At 35.6% G+C, this 26,076-nt stretch overlaps 1 protein-coding gene across 24 annotated transcripts in view; it reads left to right on the top strand.

The window, feature by feature from the left end:
- The window catches only part of LOC107973137 (ankyrin repeat domain-containing protein 36C), a 126,639-nt gene that overhangs the window by 85,154 nt on the left and 15,409 nt on the right, over positions 1–26,076 (top strand). For 10 of the 24 annotated variants that reach the window (XR_008546476.2, XR_008546474.2, XR_008546475.2 and 7 more), the window contains 6 exons: positions 1,879–1,952; positions 10,810–10,951; positions 18,322–18,535; positions 20,906–21,089; positions 22,218–23,132; positions 24,537–24,689. Coding sequence is in view for 6 of the 24 variants with exons in the window: in XM_054678646.2 (XP_054534621.1) it covers positions 1,879–1,952; positions 10,810–10,951; positions 18,322–18,535; positions 20,906–21,089; positions 22,218–23,132; positions 24,537–24,689 (1,682 nt within the window). In the remaining 18 variants the exon portion in view is untranslated. Of the gene's footprint in view, positions 1–1,878; positions 1,953–2,720; positions 2,751–10,809; positions 10,952–18,321; positions 18,536–20,905; positions 21,090–22,217; positions 23,133–24,536; positions 24,690–26,076 lie in introns of those variants that run through there. The other 14 variants (XR_010149306.1, XR_008546473.2, XR_010149311.1 and 11 more) reach the window with 10 other exon arrangements.

Here is a 26,076-nt window from a genome sequence, read left to right as displayed (position 1 = left end):
TGGTATATCAAATCAAACTAATTTTAGAAACAAAAAGTTATAGCATTCATTCTTTGAATAACAAAACCAAAATAATCAGTGAACATTGCACTGATTTTGAAGTATAAAATGTTATTGATAAGTCTGTGGAAATTTAATTTTTTCATTTTTGACAATTATTTACATATTGAAAGCTTATTATACACTTTTTTTTTTTTTTTTTTTTTTGAGACAGAGTCTTGCTCTGTCTCCCAGCCTGGAGTGTAATGGCACAATCTCGGCTCACTGCAACCTCCACCTCCCGGGTTAAAGCGATTCTCCTGCCTCAGCCCCCTGAGTAGCTGGGATTACAGGCACATGACACCATGCCCAGCTAATTTTTGTATTTTGAGTAGAGATGGGGTTTCACCATGTTAGTCAGGCTGGTCTTGACCTCCTGACCTTGTGATCCACTTGCTTCAGCCTCCCAAAGTGCTGTGATTACAGGCGTGAGCCACCACACCCAGCCTATACACTATTTTTGATGTGGTTTACATATCTTCTTGCATGAGTAGATTCAGAAAGTTCTTGACAGGGCCAAACTGCAGGATACAAGCAATGTAGACATAGCAGTAGCCTACCTAGGAATGAAAAAAATGAATAGTTTTATTAATTTTTATTCTACAACTGTCTATCTAAGCTGATTAATTTTAAACAGTTTCTCTGATGAGAAATAAATTGTATATTTATTGGAAGTGTCCTCACAATTTTGTACTTCCTAAATAATAGGAAAAACAGTTGGACATGATAAATGCTTGTAGTATAATGGTGTAATTGAATCTGAAATATTGCATTAAAGATAGGCCATAGCATCCTCCCATCAGCTTTGATACTTACTCTCTCAGGATCATGATTTGCTATTCTTTATAAAGATCATTTTTCTCATTATCAGTCAACATGTTTACATTGGAATAGATACACTCTTCTATTTCAGTTATAGTTAGTTGAGACATAATCTCACTTTAGAAACCTTAACTACATATGTTATAAAACCTGTATTAAATAAAACCATTTATCTGAGGAAAGATAGCCAGAATCAAGGAAGACTTCACATAGCTGTCTGAGTCTTAAATTATGAAAGAAATCTGTCAGAATAGTTGAGGAAAATATTTTAGATATAAAGAAGAGACTGTACATTGATGAAAGTGTAAACAGTAGCAGTCATTTTGGAAATGATTAATAATGAACAGCAGGCTCAAAGTGCTGTTCTAAAGGTACTATTGTGAAGTAAAGAACAGTGTGCTGTTACTTTTTCTGTTTCTATTGGAATTTTACATTTTGTTTTATTTCTGATGGTTTCGTTCATTGATGTTGGGTGGGTGAATTTGTGAGTGAATCTTTGACCACGTTTGCATGGCTTGAACCTGGTGACATCTAGTGCCTCCCCAAGTGGTTTGCTGAAGTTTTGGAGGATTAAAAGCCTTTCTTAAAGAAGTAAATATTATACTAAAGATTAAGCTTCGTTGAAACACTTTTATTTTCTGGTTTTAGAAAGACTATCGTTTTTTTTTTTTTTTTTTGAGACACAGTCTCGCTCTGCCACCCAGGCTGGAGGTGCAGTGGTGAGATCTTCAGCTCACTGCAAGCTCCACCTCCCGGGCTGACGCCATTCTCCTGCCCCAGCCTCCCGACTAGCTGGGACTACAGGCACCTGCCACCACGCCCAGCTAATTTTTTGTATTTTTTAGTAGAGACGGGGTTTCACCTTGTTAGCCAGGATGGTCTCGATCTCCTGACCTCGTGATCCGCCTGCCTCGGCCTCCCAAAGTGCTGGGATTACAGGCGTGAGCCACCGCTGACCATGGCTTTTATCTAACTGTTCTGTGTAGCTCATTTTAACTAAATATATAATTTTTTTAGCAGAACAAGACTTAGAAATGGCATCAGAGGGAGAGCAAAAGAGGCTTGAAGAATATGAAAATAACCAGCCACAGGTATGTAAAAATTTAAAATCAAATTTCTGGTTTAATCTTGTTTTCCTAGCTGTGGTAATACAGCATATTTGAAATGAATTTACCTTTGGATTAGCCTTTTAGTATCAGTTGATTATAATTTAATATTTCATTTTAAAAACATTTAACTAGTTATAAAATTTAAAATAGTGTTGGAATCTATAGCAACTTGTATCTTATCTTTACTCTTGGAATTGAGTTAAAAAGTTCCTGATATTGTTTGCACTTCTATTTTTATAACTTCCTATTATAATAAAGAAGGTAACATCAAATACTGAATTACAATTTTAAGCAATAGAAATTATGAACAATTTAACAGTGATGACCACTGTACTGGATTCAGATTAAAGGAGTAATTATTGCTAGTGGTTCAAACTTTGCAGTTTTTTTATTGCCAGTCACTAATACCAGGGTTAAAAATTTATTTTCCTTTTTGATCTCTGACTTCAGTTTCTATGTTCAGGGAGAGAATGCGTCATAAAATCAACCCAACTGGCTATCAAGAGAATTATACCTTGCAGAATGGCACCTTTGGTATTAGTGTACAAAGAATAACTGCCTAATGCATTTCAATATAGAAAATCTCTAAATAGTTAAATTTATCAAATCCACTGTCATTAGTAGACCTTAGAACTTAAGCCTATAATCTATATAAATATATAACACTGTCAATCATATTACAATGTGTAATTTGCATTAAAATGTAAGAATTTTCTTTTTTTTTTTATTTTATTATTATTATACTTTAAGTTTTAGGGAACATGTGCACAATGTGCAGGTTAGTTACATATGTATACACGTGCCATGCTGGTGTGCTGCACCCATTAACTCGTCATTTAGCATTAGGTATATCTCCTAATGCTATCCCTCCCCCCTCCCCCCACCCCACAACAGTCCCCAGAGTGTGATGTTCCCCTTCCTGTGTCCATGTGTTCTCATTGTTCAATTCCCACCTATGAGTGAGAACATGCAGTGTTTGGTTTTTTGTCCTTGCGATAGTTTACTGAGAATGATGATTTCCAATTTCATCCATGTCCCTACAAAGGACATGAGCTCATCATTTTTTATGGCTGCATAGTATTCCATGGTGTATATGTGCCACATTTTCTTAATCCAGTCTATCATTGTTCGACATTTGGGTTGGTTCCAAGTCTTTGCTATTGTGAATAGTGCCGCAATAAACATACGTGTGCATGTGTCTTTATAGCAGCATGATTTATAGTCCTTTGGGTATATACCCAGTAATGGGATGGCTGGGTCAAATGGTATTTCTAGTTCTAGATCCCTGAGGAATCGCCACACTGAGTTCCACAATGGTTGAACTAGTTTACAGTCCCACCAACAGTGTAAAAGTGTTGCTATTTCTCCACATCCTCTCCAGCACCTGTTGTTTCCAGACTTTTTAATGATTGCCATCCTAACTGGTGTGAGATGATATCTCATTGTGGTTTTGATTTGCATTTCTCTGATGGCCAGTGATGGTGAGCATTTTTTCATGTGTTTTTTGGCTGCATAAATGTCTTCTTTTGAGAAGTGTCTGTTGATATCCTTTGCCCACTTTTTGATGGGGTTGTTTGTTTTTTTCTTGTAAATTTGTTTGGGTTCATTGTAGATTCTGGATATTAGCCGTTTGTCAGATGAGTAGGTTGCAAAAATTTTCTCCCATTTTGTAGGTTGCCTGTTCACTCTGATGGTAGTTTCTTTTGCTGTGCAGAACCTCTTCAGTTTAATTAGATCCCATCTGTCAATTTTGGCTTTTGTTGCCATTGCTTTTGGTGTTTTAGACATGAAGTCCTTGCCCATGCCTATGTCCTGAATGGTAATGCCTAGGTTTTCTTCTAGGGTTTTTATGGTTTTAGGTCTAACGTTTAAGCCTTTAATCCATCTTGAATTAATTTTTGTATAAGGTGTAAGGAAGGGATCGAGTTTCAGCTTTCTACATATGGCTAGCCAGTTTTCCCAGCACCATTTATTAAATAGGGAATCCTTTCCCCATTGCTTGTTTTTCTCAGGGTTGTCAAAGATCAGATAGTTGTGGATATGCGGCGTTATTTCTCAGGGCTCTGTTCTGTTCCATTGGTCTATATCTCTGTTTTGGTACCAGTACCATGCTGTTTTGGTTACTGTAGCCTTGTAGTATAGTTTGAAGTCAGGTAGCGTGATGCCTCCAGCTTTGTTCTTTTGGCTAAGGATTGACTTGGTGATGCGGGCTCTTTTTTGGTTCCGTATGAACTTTAAAGTAGTTTTTTCCAATTCAGTGAAGAAAGTCTTTGGGAGCTTGATGGTGATGGCATTGAATCTATAAATTACCTTGGGCAGTATGGCCGTTTTAACCATACTGATTCTTCCTACCCATGAGCATGGAATGTTCTTCCATTTGTTTGTATCCTCTTTTATTTCCTTGAGCAGTGATTTGTAGTTCTCCTTGAAGAGGTCCTTCACATCCCTTGTAAGTTGGATTCCTAGGTATTTTATTCTCTTTGAAGCATTTGTGAATGGGAATTCACTCATGATTTGGCTCTCTGTTTGTCTGTTGTTGGTGTATAAGAATGCTTATGATTTTTGTACATTGATTTTGTATCCTGAGACTTTGCTGAAGTTGCTGATCAGCTTAAGGAGATTTTGGGCTGAGACAATGGGGTTTTCTAGATATACAATCATGTCATCTGCAAACAGGGACAATTTGACTTCCTCTTTTCCTAATTGAATACCCTTTATTTCCTTCTCCTGCCTAATGGCCCTGGCCAGAACTTCCAACACTATGTTGAATAGGAGTGGTGAGAGAGGGCATCCCTGTCTTGTGCCCTCTTGTGCCAGTTTTCAAAGGGAATGCTTCCAGTTTTTGCCCATTCAGTATGATATTGGCTGTGGGTTTGTCATAGATAGCTCTTATTATTTTGAAATACGTCCCATCAATACCTAATTTATTGAGAGTTTTTAGCATGAAGGGTTGTTGAATTTTGTCAAAGGCCTTTTCTGCATCTATTGAGATAATCATGTGGTTTTTGTCTTTGCTTCTGTTTATAAGCTGGATTACATTTATTGACTTGCGTATATTGAACCAGCCTTGCATCCCAGGGATGAAGCCCACTTGATCATGGTGGATAAGCTTTTTGATGTGCTGCTGGATTTGGTTTGCCCATATTTTATTGAGGATTTTTGCATCAATATTCATTAAGGATATTGGTCTAAAATTCTCTTTTTTGGTTGTGTCTCTGCCCGGCTTTGGTATCAGGATGATGCTGGCCTCATAAAATGAGTTAGGGAGGATTCCCTCTTTTTCTATTGATTGGAATAGTTTCAGAAGGAAGGGTAACAGTTCCTCCTTGTACCTCTGGTAGAATGCGGCTGTGAATCCATCTGGTCCTGGACTCTTTTTGGTTGGTAAGCTATTGATTATTGCCACAATTTCAGAGCCTGTTATTGGTCTATTCAGAGATTCAACTTCTTCCTGGTTTAGTCTTGGGAGGGTGTATGTGTCCAGGAATTTATCCATTTCTTCTAGATTTTCTAGTTTATTCGCGTAGAGGTGTTTGTAGTATTCTCTGATGGTAGTTTGTATTTCTGTGGGATCGGTGGTGATATCCCCTTTATCATTTTGTATTGCATCTATTTGATTCTTCTCTCTTTTCTTCTTTATTAGTCTTGCTAGCTGTCTATCAATTTTGTTGATCCTTTCAAAAAACTGGCTCCTGGATTCATTAATTTTTTGAAGGGTTTTTTGTGTCTCTATTTCCTTCAGTTGTGCTCTGATTTTAGTTATTTCTTGCCTTCTGCTAGCTTTTGAATGTGTTTGCTCTTGCTTTTCTAGTTCTTTTAATTGTGACGTTAGGGTGTCAATTTTGGATCTTTCCTGCTTTCTCTTGTGGGCATTTAGTGCTATAAATTTCCCTCTACACACTGCTTTGAATGTGTCCCAGAGATTCTGGTATGTTGTGTCTTTGTTCTCGTTGGTTTCAAAGAACATCTTTATTTCTGCCTTCATTTCGTTATGTACCCAGTAGTCATTCAGGAGCAGGTTGTTCAGTTTCCATGTAGTTGAGCGGTTTTGAGTGAGTTTCTTAATCCTCAGTTCTAGTTTGATTGCACTGTGGTCTGACAGACAGTTTGTTATACTTTCTGTTCTTTTACATTTGCTGAGGAGAGCTTTACTTCCAAGTATGTGGTCAATTTTGGAATAGGTGTGGTGTGGTGCTGAAAAAAATGTATATTCTGTTGATTTGGGGTGGAGAGTTCTGTAGATGTCTATTAGGTCCACTTGGTGCCGAGCTGAGTTCAATTCCTGGGTCTCCTTATTAACTTTCTGTCTCATTGATCTGTCCAATGTTGACAGTGGGATGTTAAAGTCTCCCATTATTATTGTGTGGGAGTCTAAGTCTCTTTGTAGGTCACTCAGGACTTGCTTTATGAATCTGGGTGCTCCTGTATTGGGTGCATATATATTTAGGATAGTTAGCTCTTCTTGTTGAATTGATCTCTTTACCATTATGTAATGGCCTTCTTTGTCTCTCTTGATCTTTGTTGGTTTAAAGTCTGTTTTATCAGAGACTAGGATTGCAACCCCTGCCTTTTTTTGTTTTCCATTTGCTTGGTAGATCTTCCTCCATCCTTTTATTTTGAGCCTATGTGTGTCTCTGCACGTGAGATGGGTTTCCTGAATACAGCACACTGATGGATCTTGACTCTTTATCCAATTTTCCAGTCTGTGTCTTTTAATTGGAGCATTTAGTCCATTTACATTTAAAGTTAATATTGTTATGTCTGAAATTGATCCTGGCATTATGATGTTAGCTAGTTATTTTGCTCATTAGTTAATGCAGTTTCTTCCTAGTCTCGATGGTCTTTATATTTTGGCATGATTTTGCAGTGGCTGGTACCGGTTGTTCCTTTCCATGTTTAGTGCTTCCTTCAGGAGCTCTTTTAGGGCAGGCCTGGTGGTGACAAAATCTCTCATCATTTGCTTGTCTGTAAAGTATTTTATTTCTCCTTCACTTATGAAGCTTAGTTTGGCAGGATATGAAATTCTGGGTTGAAAATTCTTTTCTTTAAGAATGTTGAATATTGGCCCCCACTCTCTTCCGGCTTGTAGAGTTTCTGCCAAGAGATCCACTGTTAATCTGATGGGCTTCCCTTTGTGGGCAACCTGACCTTTCTCTCTGGCTGCCCTTAACATTTTTTCCTTCATTTCAACTTTGGTGAATCTGACAATTATGTGTCTTGGAGTTGCTCTTCTCAAGGGGTATCTTTGTGGCGTTGTCTGTATTTCCTGAATCTGAATGTTGGCCTGCCTTGCTAGATTGGGGAAGTTCTCCTGGATAATATCCTGCAGTGTGTTTTCCAACTTGGTTCCATTCTCCCCGTGACTTTCAGGTACACCAATCAGATGTAGATTTGGTCTTTTCACTTAGTCCCATATTTCTTGGAGGCTTTGTTTGTTTCTTTTCATTCTTTTTTCTCTCAAATTCCCTTGTCGTTTCATTTCATTCATTTGATATTCCATCACTGATACCCTTTCTTCCAGTTGATTGCATCGGCTCCTGAGGCTTCTGCATTCTTCACGTAGTTCTCGAGCCTTGGCTTTCAGCTCCATCAGCTCCTTTAAGCACTTCTCTGTATTGGTTATTCTAGGTATACATTCATCTAAATTTTTTTCAAAGTTTTTAACTTCTTTGCCTTTGGTTTGAATTTCCTTCTGTAGCTCAGAGTAGTTTGATCATCTGAAGCCTTCTTCTCTCAACTCGTCAAAGTCATTCTCCGTCCAGCTTTGTTCCGTTGCTGGTGAGGAACTGTGTTCCTTTGGAAGAGGAGAGGCACTCTGCTTTTTAGAGTTTCCAGTTTTTCTGCTCTGTTTTTTCCCCATCTTTGTGGTTTTATCTACTTTTGGTCTTTGATGATGGTGATGTACAGATGGGTTTTTGGTGTGGATGTCCTTTCTGTTTGTTAGTTTTCCTTCTACCAGACAGGACCCTCAGCTGCAGGTCTGTTGGAGTTTGCTAGAGGTCCACTCCAGACCCTGTCTGCCTGGGTATCAGCAGTGGTGGCTGCAGAACAGCAGATTTTCATGAACCGCGAAAGCTGCTGTGTGATCGTTCCTCTGGGAGTTTTGTCTCAGAGGAGTACCCGGCTGTGTGAGGTGTCAGTCTGCCCCTACTGGGGGGTGCCTCCCAGTTAGGCTGCTCGGGGGTCAGTGGTCAGGGTCTCACTTGAGGAGGCAGTCTGCCCATTCTCAGATCTCCAGCTGCATGCTGGGAGAACCACTGCTGTCTTCAAAGCTATCAGACAGGGACATTTAAGTCTGCAGAGGTTACTGCTGTCTTTTTGTTTCTTTGTGCCCTGCCCCCAGAGGTGGCGCCTACAGAGGCAGGCAGGCCTCCTTGAGCTGTGGTGGGCTCCACCCAGTTCGAGCTTCCCAGCTGCTTTGTTTACCTAAGCAAGCCTGGGCAATGGCAGGTGCCCCTCCCCCAGCCTCACTGCCGCCTTGCAGTTTGATCTCAGACTGCTGTGCTAGCAATCAATTAGACTCCATGGGCGTAGGACCCTCTGAGCCAGGTGCAGGATATAATTTCCTGGTGTGCTGTTTTTTAAGCCCATTGGAAAAGTGCAGTATTAGGGTGGGAGTAACCCAATTTTCCAGGTGCTGTCTGTCACCCCTTTCTTTGACTAGGAAAGGGAACTGCCTGACCCCTTCCACTTCCTGAGTGAGGCAATGCCTCACCCTCCTTTGGGTCACGCACGGTGCACTGCACCCACTGTCCAGCACCCACTGTCTGGCACTCTTTAGTGAGATGAACCTGGTACCTCAGATGGAAATGCAGAAACCACCCATCTTCTGCGTCGCTCACGCTGGGAGCTGTAGACTGGAGCTGTTCCTATTCAGCCATCTTGGCTGCCAGACAAAGAATTTTCTTTTCTTACTGACTGGTGGTGATTTTGGTTCCTAATAATTTAAAGTTTGCCTAATCATTAGTTAGTAATATTAGGAAAAAGCACTCAACTGTACACTGTTCATATAGTGATAAAATCTTTTAAAGTGACAGTGCCTTTATGGTACCACAAGTCATCTCCTAATTCATTTTTGGGAAATTTAACACATAATGAATTATTCAAGTTTAGTCCAAACAAACAGTGACAAATTAAAGTTTCATGGTTTATGTTTTTCACTGATTTTAGGCTAATGCAAATTATTTTTCACTTCTTAGTTACAATCCAGTGATTTGGCAGTAGGTAAACATAGATTAAGAAGTTTGATATTAAACTTTAATTATTTTTTAATTTTTCTCTTTTTACACTTGATTATTTAAAGATAAAGTTATTTTTAAAACATGTACTCTGACAGAAAAGACATCTAAGAAAGAAAACTAGCAAATTTATCTTCCACTTTTGCATGTGCAAAAATTGTCTCAACAACTAGTAGTGAAAAGGTGTTGTGATAGAAAGGACCTCTTTATATATGCAGGACTTACTTGTGCACAAAAGTATGAGAGAATGTGGATCAAACAAGACAAATTAGGGTTAAAAAAACCTTTAAAATTCATCACAAATAAGTTAAAGCAGAGTTTTGGTGAAATTTGTGAAAATTACAAAACTGCTTGTATTGAGGAAGAGCAACTACATAATAACTCTGCAGGAAGAACAAACTTAAGTAAAAACCTTCTAATTTGATAAATGATTCACCTGATTGTCAGGAAAGTGATGCATCTGGCATGTCTGTCTCTGTAGTAGTCCAAATATTTCCTGAACAAAAATAACCCAGTCTCAAAAATGCCTTTCTTTCTCATTCATACTCTGGGTCCCCAGAATATGCTTGCCAGTCACCTTCAGAGCTTTATTTAAATACAAATAAAGTAGACTGTGAAAATGACAACAAACCAGATACTGAACATGTTTTTAACTCAGACAAGGAAAATTTTTATAATGATACTGAAAGTACAAAAGCAAGAAACCCAGAAGTAGTTATGGATGAAATAAAAGAAGACAAATAGGTTGTGAGGCAAATGACAAAAAACCAAAACACCGCTAATTCGAAATTAAACATCGGACATATGCCTCAATTTAGTGATTCAAAAAGCCTTTTAGGTATGTGGCTTACCTGCTCCAAAGAAATGAAGCATGTGATTTAAAAAAAAAAAAAAAAGATGATGGTGTTTCTGTTGTTACAAACAGTACAAAACCAATACAGAATGTGTTCCAGAAGCCGTTATGTGACAACTGTAGTGCAAATAAGTATGAAAGCATAAAACTTGAATTAGAAAATGTGCATTATTCTCCACCACATGGTGACAGAACATCAGCAGTATGTCTAGAAGTGGAATTAAGTGATATATGCAAAGATTTAAGAATGAGGTAAGCATATTACAAGTAAAGTAGAGTTCCTGGCTTTGGAGAAAGTTCAACTTCCAAAAGACTTAGAGGGTCACTTGCTGCTACTCTGGTTTTTCTCTTCACCAATTATTTGATCCATTTGAATTTTTTTACTTATGAAAATCTCTTGTGTAAAATGGGGTAATCTAAATACCTAATTGTATGTATAAATAGATTGTTTTTGCAATTAAAATAACTCAAGCTCAGGAAGACATTCTCTTAATCTTTGTTCCTTAATTAACCCAAGTCTCTCTGTCAGTTTTCTAAATAGCATAGGAACTGGGAAACTAATTTATCCATAGACCATGTGGTCTTCTGAACTAGAGTCAACATAAAGGAAATTGTTTAAAAAAAAAGTACGGAACAGGTACCTGTGTTTGTGCTCATATAAACAGATGGGCAATTCCCACTTCTGTACATTTAGTATATGCTATAAATATTTTGGGGACATTTTGAAACAGTGTTATTTATTTTGTAGGTGAAAAACCAAATACATTCTAGGGATGACCTTGATGACATAATTCAGTCATCTCAAACAGTCTCAGAGGACGGTGACTCGCTTTGCTGTAATTGTAAGAATGTCATATTACTCATTGATCAACATGAAATGAAGTGTAAAGGTAGGACCAATGCATAAATATAAGGCTTTTTAAAAATCCTATAGCTATGTATGCACACATTGCTTAGCACTGTACCATAGAGTACTGATATGTTACAAGAATGTTCATCTCAGAAATATGCCTTATGTTAAAATAGAATGAAAGCAACTGTATCTTGTACCTTCTCAGCCAAAGAGCTATGATCATTTCACTGTACTTTTCTCAGTGTGAATGATACACACATTGTGTTTGTTTACTCTGCTTCTCTTCTATGCCATTACCAATTTACCCATGGTCATGTTACCATTTCCTCCCACCTGAAATACTGTGATAACCCTCTAACTGTCTTTCCTACTATTCCACCTTCCAAAACCATGGCCTGTTCTGCAATCATAATTATATAGTTGTAAAAAATCACACCTGATCATGTTACCTGCTTGCTGAAAACCCAGCTGCCATTTATTGCTATAAGGTATGGATCTCAGTCCTCGAGCTTTATACTGCATCATTGCATACCCTTCTCTGTGCCACAGCCAGTGCCTTAGGTGTTTGCTCCTACAATCAGTAGCTTTAGTGTGGTATAATTGATATGCGATACAGTGCACACATATAAAAGGTACCATTTGATAAGTTTTAACAGATGTATACACATGTGAAACTATTACCATCATCGAGATAGTCAACATACATCCATCACCCACTAACGTCTCCTCATGGCCCTTCATATTCCTGTTTCTAAAAGCTGCTAAATGGTTTTCCAAAATATTTGTACTATTTTCTATTCTCATCAGCAGTAAATGACCATTCCAGTTGCTATGTTGTCACACTACTGCTGTATTTATTTTTTTAAATTTTAGTTATTCTGATGGGTGTATTATGTATATTCTTATGGGTTTAATGTACATGATCCTAATGACTAAAATGTTGAGCATCTTTCCATGTGTTTATTTGCCATCTGTACATCTTCTTTGTTGAACTGTCTTTTCACATCTTTTGCATATAAAAAAGTAGGTTGATGTTTTCTTACATGTTGAATTTTAATAATTCTGTATGTATTTGGATACTATTACTTTTAGCTACTTTTTTACAAGGGTATTTTTGCCAGTTTTTGGGTTGACTTTTCACTTGCTTTGTAGTATCTTTTGAAGAGCAGAAGATTTTAATCGTAATGAAATCCAGTTTAATTGTTGAATTACAGATTTTGCATTTTGTGTCATATGTAAAAATGTTTGCCTAGCACAAGGTCACAAAGATTTTTCCTGTGTTTGTTCTAGAAATTTTATAGATTTGGATCTTCCATTTAAATCTGTGCTCCATTTTGAGTTTCCTTTTGTCTATGGAGTGAGGTGAGGTATGGATTCAAGTTCACTTTTTGGATATGGACAGCCAATTGTTCCAACACCACATGTTGAAAAGGCTATCCTTTCTCCACTGCATTGCCATCCTGCCTTTGTCAGTCATAAGCTGGTTGCATATGTGTTATCTATTTCTGGACTGTCTGTTGAATTTTATTAATTTGCAGATGCTCCCCAAATTGTGGGAAACCCAGTGTTTGAGTCAAAAGCAATTTAATACTTCAGTAAACCCACTGTAAAGTCAGTAAGTCAAACCACCTTAAGTTGGGGATTGTCTGAATTTGACTTTCTTTATACAGGTTGAGCATTGCTAATTTAAATATCCCAAATCTGAAATGCTCTAAAACCCCAGGCTTTTTGATTGCCAACATAGACACCACAGTGGAAAAATTCTACATCCGACCTCATGTATACAAACATTGTTTCATGCCCCAAATTATTAAAAGTATTATTTAAAATTACCTTCAGTCTTTGTGTACAAGGTAAATATGAAAAACAAATGTATTTTGTGTTTAGACTTGGGTCCTATCCCCAAGATATTTCATCATGTATATGCAAATATTCCAAAATCCAAAATCTGAAAAACTTCTAGTCTGAAGCATTTTGAATAAGGGATATTCAGCCTGTACCTATGGCACACTGTTTTTGTTACTATTGATTTATAGTAATTCTTGAAATGAATCCCCCAATTTTGTTCTTTGTTCTGTTTTGACTATGCTAGATCCTTTGCATTTTCACATGAACTTTAGAATGAGCTTATCAATAAAATAAAGACTGCTTGCTTGTTGGAAATTAAGTTGGGATTGGGTCATATTTATAGATTAATTTGGGGAGAATTGACATCTTAACAATAGCGAATCTACTCCTCAATAAAGTGTATGTCTGCTTTTATAGAGGTAATATTTAATTTTCTCAGTAGTATTTTGTAGTTTTTAGTTTATAGGTCTTTTCATATTTTATCAGATTTATCTGTATTTCATTTTTGATGAAGTTGTAAATGATAGTTTAATTAGTGTAGATGTATTTGACTTTCTTTATACAGGTTGAGCATTGCTAATCCAAATATACACTTTTATAAAACTATAGAAAATGATAGTTTTAAAATTTTCATTTGATTGTTTATCGCTAGCATATAGAAATACAGTTAATTTTTCTATATTGAATTTGTATCCTTCAATCTTGTTAAACTCACTTATTAGTTCTGGCACATCGTTGGTAGATTTGATCAGATTTTCTTCATAGACCAAAGGTTGTTAAACCTTTCTTTCTCAAACTACCCTCTTACTAAGGATAGTGAATATTTTAGGCTTGTAGCAAAAGGGTCTCTTTTGCAGCTGATAAACTCTGCCATTTTAGTATGAGAGCAGCCATAGATCATCCATAAATTAATGAACACAGCTGTGTTCCAATAAAAGCTTATCGGACAAGAAGCTGGCCCACAGGTTGGGGTTTACCCATACCTATTTTGTGGTCATGGTTGTGTATAAAGACAATTTTATTTCTTTTTTTTAAACTTGGATGCCTCTTATTTCTTTTTCTTGCCTGACTGCATTAACTAGAATCTCCAGAACAATGCTACAAGCAAGTAGTGAAAGCAGACATTCCCATGTTCTTCCTCATCTTATGGGAAATGCATTCAGTTTTTCACTATGATGCACGTTAGCTGTAGGTTCATCATAGACGTTGTTTATCATGCTGAAGAACTTCCCTTGGATTCTTATGTTACTGAGAGTGTTTCTTCTTTGAGACATCAGGAGTAAATTTTATCAGATGCCTGTGTCTGTTGGGATGATCCTATGGGTCTTCTCTTTCAGTTTGTTTTGTGGTAAATAATGATGATGTTTCAATGTTAAGCCAACCTTCCATTTCTGGAATAAACCCCATTTGTTTATGATGTATTACCTTTTCATTATACTGTCGGATACAATTTACTAAAGTCTCATTTAGAATTTATTATAAAGACTTTTATTTTTTAGACCAGTTTTATGTTCCTGTCAAAATTGAGAGGGAGGTTCAGATATTTTTTTGTATACCCCCAATCCAATACATGTTTAGCCTCCTTCATTACCAGTATCCTTCACCATAGTGGTAGTTGCTATGATAGATGGGCCAAAATTGACACATCACAATCACCCCAAGCCCATAATTTGCATTGGGGTTCACTCTTGGTACTTTACACGTATGGATTTGGACAAATGTACAATGATGTGTATCCATGTTATATAAATTATTTTGACTTCCCTAAAAATCCTCTGTGCTCTGCCTATGTATCTTTTCCTGCTGTCTCTTACCCTTAGGCACCCTTTTACTTTATCCATAGTTTTGCCTTTTCCTGATCATATAGTTGGAACCATACAGTAAGTAGCCTTTTCAGATTAGCTTATGTCACTTGGTAATATGCATTTAAGGTTCCTTCACATATTTTCATGAATTGATTGCTCATTTCTTTATGTGTAGAGTGATATTCCACTGTATGGCTGTGTAACCACAGTTTATTCACTCCACTATGGGAGGATGTCTTCGTTGCATCACAAATTGGTTGTACTTTTACATTCGTGCTCATGAGGGAATTTTCTTGTTGGTAATATTTTCTGGTTTTGGTTCAGGGTAAAGCTAACATTACAGACTGAGTTGAGATACACTCCTTCTTTCTGTTTCTTTTGGGAGAGTTTATGTATAATTGTATTATTTTCTTCCAGAAATGTTTTGTAGAATTCACCAGCATAGCCAGCTGGGTCTGGAGTTTTCTTTTAGGAAGGTTTTTAACTATAACTTAACTTTCTTCTATAGATATAGGGCAATTCACATTATCTATTGCTTCTTGATTGAGATTTGCTAATTTTCATTTTTAAAGGAATTTGTTAATTTTATCTAAGTTGTCCTGTTTACTTACATAGAAATTATAATATCTTGTTATATTTTTAGTATCTGTAGAATCTATAATTATGTCACATTGTTTATTTCTGAAATTAGTAATTTGTATTGTTTCTTTTATTTGGAGCAGCCTGGCTAAATGGAGCTTTATCACATTTATTGATCTCCTCAAGGTGTTTTGTGTTGTTGATTTTTTTCTATTGTTTCTTCTGGAACCAACAGTGTAACAAAATACCATAGACTGGTTCAAACCACGGAAGTTGATTTCTCGCAGTTGTGGGTTCAGCAAAGTCCAAGATCCAGATGCTGTTGTGTTTGGTGTATGGTTAGGGAACACATCCTAGTTCAGGAATGAATTCTTTTTCTCTGTGCCCTCACTTGGCAGAAGGGGTGAAGGAGATCTGGGGTCTGTTGTATAAGAGCACTAAGCACTAATCCCATTCATTAGGGCTTCGCTCTCATGACCAACTACCTGTAAAAATCCCCCCTCCTAATACCGTCACATCTGTGATTGGCTTTCAGCATATAAATTTTGGGGAAGACAAACATTCAGACCACAGCAGATGTTTATTATTTCCTTTCCTCTGCTTGCTTTGGGTTTAAGTCACTCTTCTTTTATCTAGTTGCTTAAGGTAGAAGTCAAAGTCATTGATTTAAGACTCTTCTAATGTAGACATTCAGCAGTGCTAAAAATTTGTATTCAAGTACAGCTGTAGCTGCATTCCACAAATTCTGGTTGATGAATTTTTATTCAGTTCAGAATATTTTCTATTTTCTATTTCTATTTTCATTACCTGTTTGACCCAGGGTTATTTAGATGTGTGTTACTTAGTTTCCAAATATTTGTGTATTTCCCAGAGTTATTTTTGTTATCGGTCTTTAATCTGATTGATTTGTGGTCAGGGCACATACTTTGTATGACTTAAATCCTTCTGACTCAATCCTTTAATTGAGAGTTGTTGTATGGCCTAAAATATGGTCTATTTTGGTAAGTGTTCCGTGGGTACTTGAAAAGCATAGTGTTGTTCAAGTCTATTCTCGCTGATTTTCTGCCTTCTTGTTCTATCACTTATTGAGTAAAGGGTATTGAAACCTCAGATTACCTAGAAATTGTCTGTTACTTTTTGTAGTTCTATCCACTTTGATCTCATATATTGTGAGGCTGGTTTGTTATTAGGGGCATAAAGACTTAGGATTGTTATGTTTTGTTGATTAACTGAACCTTTTACTATTGTGACATGAACTTGGTTATTTATTGCTGAAATGTTTTTTTGCTATGAAATCTACTTTGGTATTAATACAGCCACTCCTGCTCAGCTGCCTTTGCCAACTGTTAGCATGTATCTTTTTCCATCCTTACAACGAATTTGTGTCTTTACATTTAAAGTGCATTTCTTATAGGCAGCCTGTAGTTTGGTCTTGCTTTCTTGCTGAGCCTGACAGTCTGTATTATAGTTGAGGTTCTTAGACAAGTGTCATTTGTAATGTGATTATTGATATAGTTATGTTTGTCTGGTAGCTGTGTGATTGCTATTAGTCCCAACTGTTCTCTGTTCCCCTTCTTTTCCTGCTTTCCTTTAGATTAGTCAACTGTTTTTTATGATTCAATTTTATATATATTTTTGGGTTTATTAGCGATAACTGTTTTGCTATCTTAGTGTTTAGGATTTTTAGTATATAATTTTAACTTATCTCAGTTCACCTTCAGTAATATTATACATCCTAGATGGTATAAAAAATGACAATGATACATTTTCATTTTTTTCTGTCCCAGACACTTCCTTCCTGAATCTGTGGGATTATGGTTTGTATTAAGGTTAGAATATTTTTGGTCATTTTTTCTTTAATTTTTTTTCTGTCTCTTCTTTTTTATTTGGGGAGTTATCTATTAGCTGCTTGAAAGTTTCTTGCAGTTTATCGTGTCAATTGTAGGAATTTTTCCTTTGTTATCTCTAATTTGTGTTTATTTCCATCCACTATAGTTTTTAATTCTGACAATGTAATTTGCGTCTCTACAAGTATGGTTTGTGTTTTTTTTAAAAAAAAACCTTCCCTGCCTCCACTTTATTATCTTGAGTTTTATTTGGAGTACAGAGATTTACTTATAATCTTTCCATTCTTGCTTTTAGATTTGGGGTATTTCCTCACTCCTGAAGCAAGACCTTTCTGAGTATTCATTGTCCTGTGAAGTATGTGGTATTTTGGCCTGGCTCATGGGAATGGACCCTCTTCCAGTCATTGTGTGAACCCCAGACATCTTTTCTGCTAATTTTCTTTAACTGTTTTTTTAAATTTTATTTTCCATTGTTCTTAGGAAGTTTCCTAGCACACAAGCACTTTTCATTACTCCACTAAATACCCAAGAGGGAATTTCTGCACATCTCCAGGATTTGTTTCCTGTACTGCTTTTTTCTCTCCAGTTTTCTGTCCCGTGATCTCTATCTGCTTTGGTTTTACTGGCCTCTCAGCTTCATCACCCCAGCTCTATGTCAGATTTTCTCCCTTTGTCATGGCCTTGAACCTCCATCAAAACTCTGTCAAAAGAGCTGGGATATTTGTAAGGCCTGCTGTATTTGTTTTCTGTCTTTCAGTGATCACCTACCATCTTCATTGCCTGAAGTCCAATGTGTTGAAAATCAGTTTAATGTATTTTGTCTGTTTTGTTTTTTATTCTTTCAGATAAGATGAAAAATCAGTATCTGTTACTCCATCAGAGCTAGTAACAGATTGCAGCAGAGCTTCAGCACAGCACATGCTGCAAACTAGCCAGAGTGCTTTGCTTTCTTCTTTGCTTAACTGCTTCTTTCTCATCCTTCATTTCTCAGTGTAGCATCTGTTCCTCAGGGAAATCTTCCCTGGGTGAAGTATAGATCAAATTATCTTATGCAATCACATAACTATGGTGTTTTTTTTTTACAGGACCTATCTGAGTTTATAACTGTCACCTTTTTATCTTGGTTCTTCACTATACTTTAAGCTAAAACAATAGCAGAGGTGTTGTCTTATCTGCAGACCTTACTATAATATCTTCCACCTTGTAGGCACTCAATATGTACATACTTGTTCAACGTATGAATGAATACATGTTAAAAATGCACAGTCCTTTATATCTAAAAATCTACTCATGTATTTTATCTCTACTTTGTTTTTTCCTGGTTACAGATTGTGTTCACCTATTGAAAATTAAAAATACATTTTGTTTATGGAAAAGATTAATAAAACTTAAAGATAACCACTGTAAGCAACTTAGAGTAAAAATTCAAAAAATGAAAAATAAGGCTAGTGTACTACAAAAGAGACTATCTGAAAAAGAAGAAATAAAATCGCAGTTAGAGCATGAAACACTTGAATTGGAAAAAGAACTCTGTAGTTTGAGGTATGATCTAGTTTTAAATAAATGTTTGAAGTGTTTGTTTTATATTAAAGATGTATAAGGAGAAGTTTTGTAATTGCGAACTTTCCTTCTAGGATTTAACAGGGAAGAAAGCTTCTTAATCTTATGGAGTGTGAAATTATTGGATATAATATCACAAGTTCTTAATTGTGATACTTCTCTAATAATTAAATGCATATTCTTTTAAATCATAGTTTTAATGGCTGTATAGAATTTTACCTTTTGGAAATCTCATTATTTAATTGATGAATTGAATTTTAGGTTTTAAAAAGTTTTTGTAATAATGCTACAAGGAACATCTTTTATATACACATAGTTTTCTACATTTCTAATTATTTACATTGGATAAATTCTTCTGGTTAAAGTATAGAAACTTTTTTAGATCTGTTTTAGATCTTTGATCAATATTTCTAAATTGTTCTTAAGAATGTTTATATTAATTTATAATTCAACCAACAGATTATAAAACAGATATTATTCTTTACCCAGAATAATTATTTTAAAAATTATCAGCCAGGTGCAGTGGCTCATGCCTGTAATCCCAGCACTTTGGTAGGCCGAGGTGGGCAGATCACAAGGTCAGGAGTTCGAGACCAGTCTGCCCAACATAGTGAAATGCTATCTCTACTAAAAATACAAAAAATTAACCAGGTGTGGTGGTTGCACCTGTAATCCCAGCTACGCAGGAGGCTGAGGCAGGAGAATCGCATGAACCTGGGAGGCAGAGGTTGCAGTGAGCAGAGATTGCACCAGTGCACTCCAGCCCAGTGATAGTAGGAGTCTCCCTCTGAAAAAAAAAAAAAGAAAAAGTATCCAGTTTTATTCTTAATATGCTGGGAATAAAAAGTAAAATGAAAAGTGATTGCTGATTAGCTTATTCAACATCTCTCTCTGCTATGTAGATAAAATTAATTCAGTTTTATGCTGAAGACATGTATTATTCTTTATTGTTTAATTAAATATTAGATCTTGTGTTTTTCCAAAACCGATTTTACAATATGTTATAAAGTACATACTAATCAGCAGGATAGACTTAAAGTGTTACCCAAAAAACAATCTTAAAATGTGTGGGGTAACATATTACCTTCTTAACCTAGTCTTGGATTACAGTAATCTGCTGATATATGTTTCATAAAGATATCAAAAATGTTATCTTACAATGTAAATTATGTTTAGGGATACTTGCAATGAATGTTTCATGACGATGAAAATGTATTTCTAGTGAATGTATCAGCTTGTTTATAAAAAGTAACTTTATGTTAATTAACTCTAAATGATTCATCCTAATTGAGGAGTAATTACTGTGTGAAGAAAAGATAATTTTTATCTTGTAACTTTACTGAATAATTTTCAACGTCCTTTTTCATAATATTTGCTAGAGTTACTAGTAATAGAAACTTATGCAGGATGTTCTTTTATTAATACATTTCAACTTATACATGCCCTTTGGATGAGATTGAGGTGAGAAATTAAAAACATGAGAACTAGAAAGAAAAATAGTATTTAAGAACATAGAAACTTTATTAGGATAATAAACCAACATATGAATGTTTTATTTTCTAATATCAACAAAGAGAGTCAAACTCTGTAAGATATTTGAAGAGATTTATTCTGAGCCAAATATGAGTGACCGTGGCCCCCGACACAGCCCTCAGGAGGTCCTGAGAACATGTGCCTGAGGTGGTCGGGGCGCAGCTTGGTTTTATACATTTTAGAGAAGCATGAGACAGCAATCAAATACATGTAAGAAATACATTGGTTTGGTTCAGAAAGGCAGGCCAACTCAAAGCTGGGGCTTCCAGGCTGTAGGCAAATTTAAACATTTTCTGGTTGACAATTGGTTGAGTTTATTTGAAGACCTGGGATTAATGGAAAGAAATGTTCAGGTTAAGATAAATGATTGTGGGGACCAAGTTTTACTGTGCAGAGGAATCTCTCAGCAGACTTCAGAGAGAGCAGATTGTAAAATGTTTCTTATCAGACCCAAAAGGGTGCCTGGCTCTCAGCTGAATATCCCCTGGATCTGCATAGAAAGGAAGGAAAACAAAGGGGAAAGGGGGTTCTCTATAGAATGTGGATTTTTCCCACAAGAGACTTTGCAGGGCAATTTCAAGGCATGGCAAGGAAATATATTTTGGATTAAATATTTTCTTCCTTGTCTCATAAGGTTATGCCAGAGTCAGATTGAAAAGCAAGTCACAATATACAGGGTCAAATAAAACCCATCTGATGAGAATCCATGGTTTGTAGGGCACGACTCCCTGGACCCCTTAGGTAGGAATTTGGGCAAGATAAAAAATTAGAGCTTGGTCCTCACTGATAAGGTAAATTCTAAGATAAGTATATTTACAGATTTGCCATACAGCAAGAAAAAAAGAAAAGAAGAAATGTTGAAGAGTTGCACCAAAAAGTTAGGGAAAAGTTAAGAATAACAGAAGAGCAATATAGGATAGAAGCTGATGTGACAAAACCAATTAAACCGGCTCTCAAATCAGCGGAGGTGGAATTGAAGACAGGAGGAAATAATTCAAATCAGGTAAATTAATGTTTGGTAAAACTTCATATTTCTACTCTTATTAATATTACTTATACCATCTCTTTCATTTAACGTATATTATTTAGGCCTGAACAATCCCCAAATTTTATTTCATCTTAAAAATGAATCATGGCATTTATAGCTATAATTATTTATAATAAATCTTGAAATATTTTATTTTAGTTCAAAGGCCTTTTGAAAACAATGCTATTCTACAATATATACTTAATGATATTGTAAGTATTTTGTTCCTAGTGACATAGTTCAGCATATTTTCCCCTATTTCATGTTAATTATGTTTCAAATGTTATGGAAAAGGAATAAAAGTTATCACAGTAGCAAATAATCTCATGATTTTCTAAGAAGAGCTTTATAGATTTAATTTTCTTGACTTTTGGTGTCTTGAAATAAAAGATTATTTTTGTATGTATATATCTACCTCACAGAAGTTACTGATTTGGTGGAAGAGCACTAGGAATAGAGTCAGAAAAGCTGGGAAAAATCCTGCAGCTTGCTTATATTTTTAACCTTTTGCTATAGAATTATAACTAAATGAGTTCATTGATTTGTGCACGTAAAAGTGCTTAGTATAATGCCTAGACTTATCATTTATCAATAAATGTCATTCTTAAAACTGACCGTAACAATATTAGAAAAGTAGAATATCTATACAATATTTTAGAAAAAGGGAACTTAAAGAATTTGGAAAATGTCATTCATCTGTCCAAATATCTGCCAAGCTAAGGCTCTCACTATAGGGAGAGGTATAGTTTAGATGTTAGAGTGTAAACCCAATTTTTTAATGTGGTCATAGTTATTAATTCTTTATGCCTTGCAATTTGTTGTAATTCAGTAAAAGCCTTTTTTTATCCTGAAATTTAAAAAAATTATCTAGTGGTTTCTTTTTTGCTTTCATGGATTCACTGTCTTCAAATAAACTTTTGAACTCTGGGGAATTTATGCTGTATGAGGTTTGAGGTTTTGACTCAACTTCTTTTTTCCCAGTTAGATATCCAGTTATGGCAACCTCTCATTGTATAAATGTACGGGTTATTATTTAATTTCAGAAGCAATCACAATATGTTATCCTATTGGATACTAGTTACAAGTTTGCTTTGTTTTACTTAGGTTTCTGAAACTGATGAAAAAGAAGACCTGCTGCATGAAAACCGCTTGATGCAAGATGAAATTGCCAGGCTCAGGCTGGAAAAAGACACAATAAAAAACCAAAACCTGGAAAAGAAATACTTAAAAGACTTTGAAATTGTGAAAAGAAAGCGTGAAGACCTTCAAAAGGCTCTAAAACGGAATGGGGAAACATTAGCAAAAACGATAGCCTCTTATAGTGGACAGCTTGCTGCTCTCACGGATGAAAACACAACGCTCCGTTCCAAACTGGAGAAGCAAAGAGAGAGCAGGCAAAGACTGGAAACAGAAATGCAATCATACCGTTGTAGACTGAATGCTGCTCTATGTGATCATGATCAAAGTCACTCATCAAAAAGAGACCAAGAGCTTGCTTTCCAGGGCACAGTAGATAAATGTTGTCATTTACAGGAAAATTTGAATTCTCAGGTTCTGATTCTTTCTCTGCAACTTTCTAAAGCTGAGAGTAAGTCCAGAGTCCTCAAAACTGAGCTCCATTACACAGGAGAGGCTCTGAAAGAAAAGGCTTTGGTTTTTGAACACGTGCAAAGTGAGCTAAAGCAAAAACAGAGTCAAATGAAGGACATTGAAAAAATGTACAAAAGTGGATACAATACAATGGAAAAATGCATAGAAAAGCAGGAAAGATTTTGTCAACTAAAAAAACAAAATATGTTGCTTCAACAGCAACTGGATGATGCTCGCAACAAAGCTGACAATCAAGAAAAAGCAATACTTAATATTCAAGCCAGATGCGATGCTAGAGTACAAAACCTTCAAGCTGAGTGCAGAAAGCACCGTCTTTTACTAGAAGAAGACAATAAAATGTTGGTCAATGGATTGAATCATTCGAAAGAAAAAGAATGCCAATATGAAAAAGAGAAAGCAGAAAGAGAAGTAAGTATCAAGAAAAATAAGTATTTTTCAAACTTCCTGAAGTAAAATTTAAAGTAATATTTGGTTACAGCTGAATGTTGGATCTAGTTGAATATAAAAAAGGATACATATGATAAATATATCTGCTTAGAAACATTCCTTGTCTCCAGCAAGTCAAAGTTAGAACTGAGAGATGCTTTCCTCTGATTAAAGTCAATGTGTCGCTTATAAAATTTTAAGTTATAAAATGTTAATATAGACTAACATTAATAATGTAGTCTTATACTGATGAAGTAATAATTTTAATGTATTTATGTTGCAACATTTTAAGACTATGATAAATCAGGTATATGGAAATGCTCATACCTAAAATGGTATTTTGAAATTGATTCAATTAAGTGGGGTACTTTGACAGTGAATTTCAGATTTCCTAGATAAACTGAAGTGTATTCCCTATTTCATAATTACTTTTCTTCAGTAGCTTTAAATATGTCTTAGTTGGTAAAATTTTGTTTTTCTTCATGTCAATTTGACTTAAATCTGAAACTATTTCAATCTCAAATTATGTATAGATATGATCATTCTATTCTTTCAAGGCATCTAACTTTACTTCTATTATAATATGGGGAAAATGTAGTAAATTTTAGCCAAATCATGTTTGATTTAATCTTCCCACTGGCATTTATAATTTACTTTCAGTTTTTAAATAAAAACATTGCTCATAATTTTTATTTCAAGGCTCAATTACTATCATTTGGATATAACTTTGTCCAGGACAAAGAGAGGCATAGCTATCTGTGATTTATTAGTTTGACACTGGATCCTCATTTTCAGACTAAGGAGGATTTCAGACTAACGAGGAGTGGCAGGATTCACGTAGAGTAGGAATGGAGTGAGTACAGAGGAAAGATATAGCAGCTGAGTCAGGGCAGGAGGTGGAGGGCGGGTTACTTAGAGCATCTAAGGCCACTGGAATTTTACTTTTCTTCTGAGATAGACATCTATTGGAAGGATTTAAGCAGATGATTTAATGTGAGGAACTCTGAGGTTGATTTGAGTTTCTAATTTAAAAAAAGAGGGAAATCATTCCACAATGTATAATTTACTACCATCAGTCTCACCCACATACTCATTTCTTTTTGAGACTTCAGAAGGTTTTTAAGCATTGCAGATTCATCAAGGGAGGAATGACTAGTGGGCTGAATATGTTGTGTGAATAACAATACCAGTTTGGCAGGAAGATAACACCTTCTGTATCCTTAACTGGATTCAGTAATACACAGGAATGTGTACACATGAGGAAAAGAAGGTGAATCAGTCTGTGTGGTGATATTTTTCAAAGAGTATGCTTTAGAGTTAAATATTATTAATGGTTTAATAATAAGGTGATTTGTAAAATCAGTAACAAAAATAACATCTTATCAGGTAGCTGTGAGACAGCTTCAACAAAAACGAGATGATGTCTTAAACAAAGGATCAGCAACAAAAGCTTTGCTGGATGCTTCATCGCGTCACTGCACCTATTTAGAAAATGGGATGCAGGATTCAAGGAAGAAATTAGACCAGATGAGAAGTCAAGTATGTATGCAACTTTGCACACCAACAACTGTTAATCTGTAGCTAGTTAACTAATATAAAGTGTTTTGGGGTACTAATTTTAGTGGATGGCTTTCTTTTGTATTTTTATGATAATTAATGTTATTAAAATTTTATAGTGGATGGCTTTCTTCTGTATTTTCCTTATTATTAATTTTATTAAGATTTTATTATAATGCACCTATATCTTGATCTCTGGCTTTCATTCTGCCATTTTTTATACATATATTTTTTTCTTAAATATTTAACCTTAGGAAAGTTGAGAATTATGCATCATTTCTCACAGAAGTTGAGAGAGTTTTTTTCCTGTTAAACAGTCTATTTTTAATGATTTCTCTATTGGCATGGTGAGGCAAGCCAGATTAATTCAGAGGATAATGTCTAATGGAATGTTTCAGAAAATTATCTTCTTTTTAGTCTCTACTTTTCTGAATGTATAAAGAACCTGTGTATACTTATTTCATAGATTTCAGGTTAACTTGTTCAGAAAGGCCATTTTACTGAATAAATTTTTATTTCGATGAAAATCATTACTCCTTTTGTATTGGGCTCAGAGAGCACACTCTGTCTCTATATGAATATGGACAGTTCGCATTTGCCAACATGTATCTATTTTCTCTTATTTGTAGAAAAAGCTAAACTAAAAAGGGGGTTATAGAAGGTCAGCAAAGGATGGGTTTGAGATGTTTGGGTTGGTTAAGTGGGCATTTAGACAACAGGGCTTCTCCTTTGGCATGTTTAATGGACACCTTTGCAGTTTAAGATGACGCTTTTAAATTACTTCTCTCCTAATGATGACCTGAGTCCTGCTATTCAATGGGAGAGTCAATAAGATCCTGTAGGATCTTATTTGGAACTGACTTTGTCGATTTTAATTTTGTTCCTGCTTGTTTTTAAATTTTCTTGTTGTTTCCCTAGAAAGAAAAGATGACGCTTAGTTTTAAATATTTAAAAATGTGCAAGTTGCTTTGCTATAATAAAACTAAATGCATACATACAAAAAATAAAATTATAGTTGATGTGGTAGTGTTTGGAATTCAAAATATAAATGCTTAGCCTGATGTAATCCTTTATCTTTCCACATTTTACCAGTTTGTAAGTTTGAGTATTTAACTGATAAAATGTAATTCAAAAGCAAGAAGAATGTTGTGTTTTAGTCCTAGAGCAGGGGTCTGTGAACTTTTCTGTAAAGGGCCAGATAGTATTATGTAAGGCTTTGTGAGCCGTAAGATCCTTGTTGCAATAACTCGGCCCTGCAGTTACAGCACAAAAGTAGCCATGAACAATATGCAGACTGAAGGGGTGTAGCAGTGTCCCACTAAAATTAATTATAAAAAACAGGTAATGGGATGATTTCTCCTAGATTATG

The sequence above is a fragment of the Pan troglodytes genome, chromosome 12 (genome assembly GCF_028858775.2).
Source record: "Pan troglodytes isolate AG18354 chromosome 12, NHGRI_mPanTro3-v2.0_pri, whole genome shotgun sequence".
Taxonomy (NCBI): Eukaryota; Metazoa; Chordata; class Mammalia; order Primates; family Hominidae; genus Pan; species Pan troglodytes.
The sequence above is the reverse complement of the archived record's forward strand: the minus strand, read 5'-3'. Positions and strand labels throughout refer to the sequence as shown.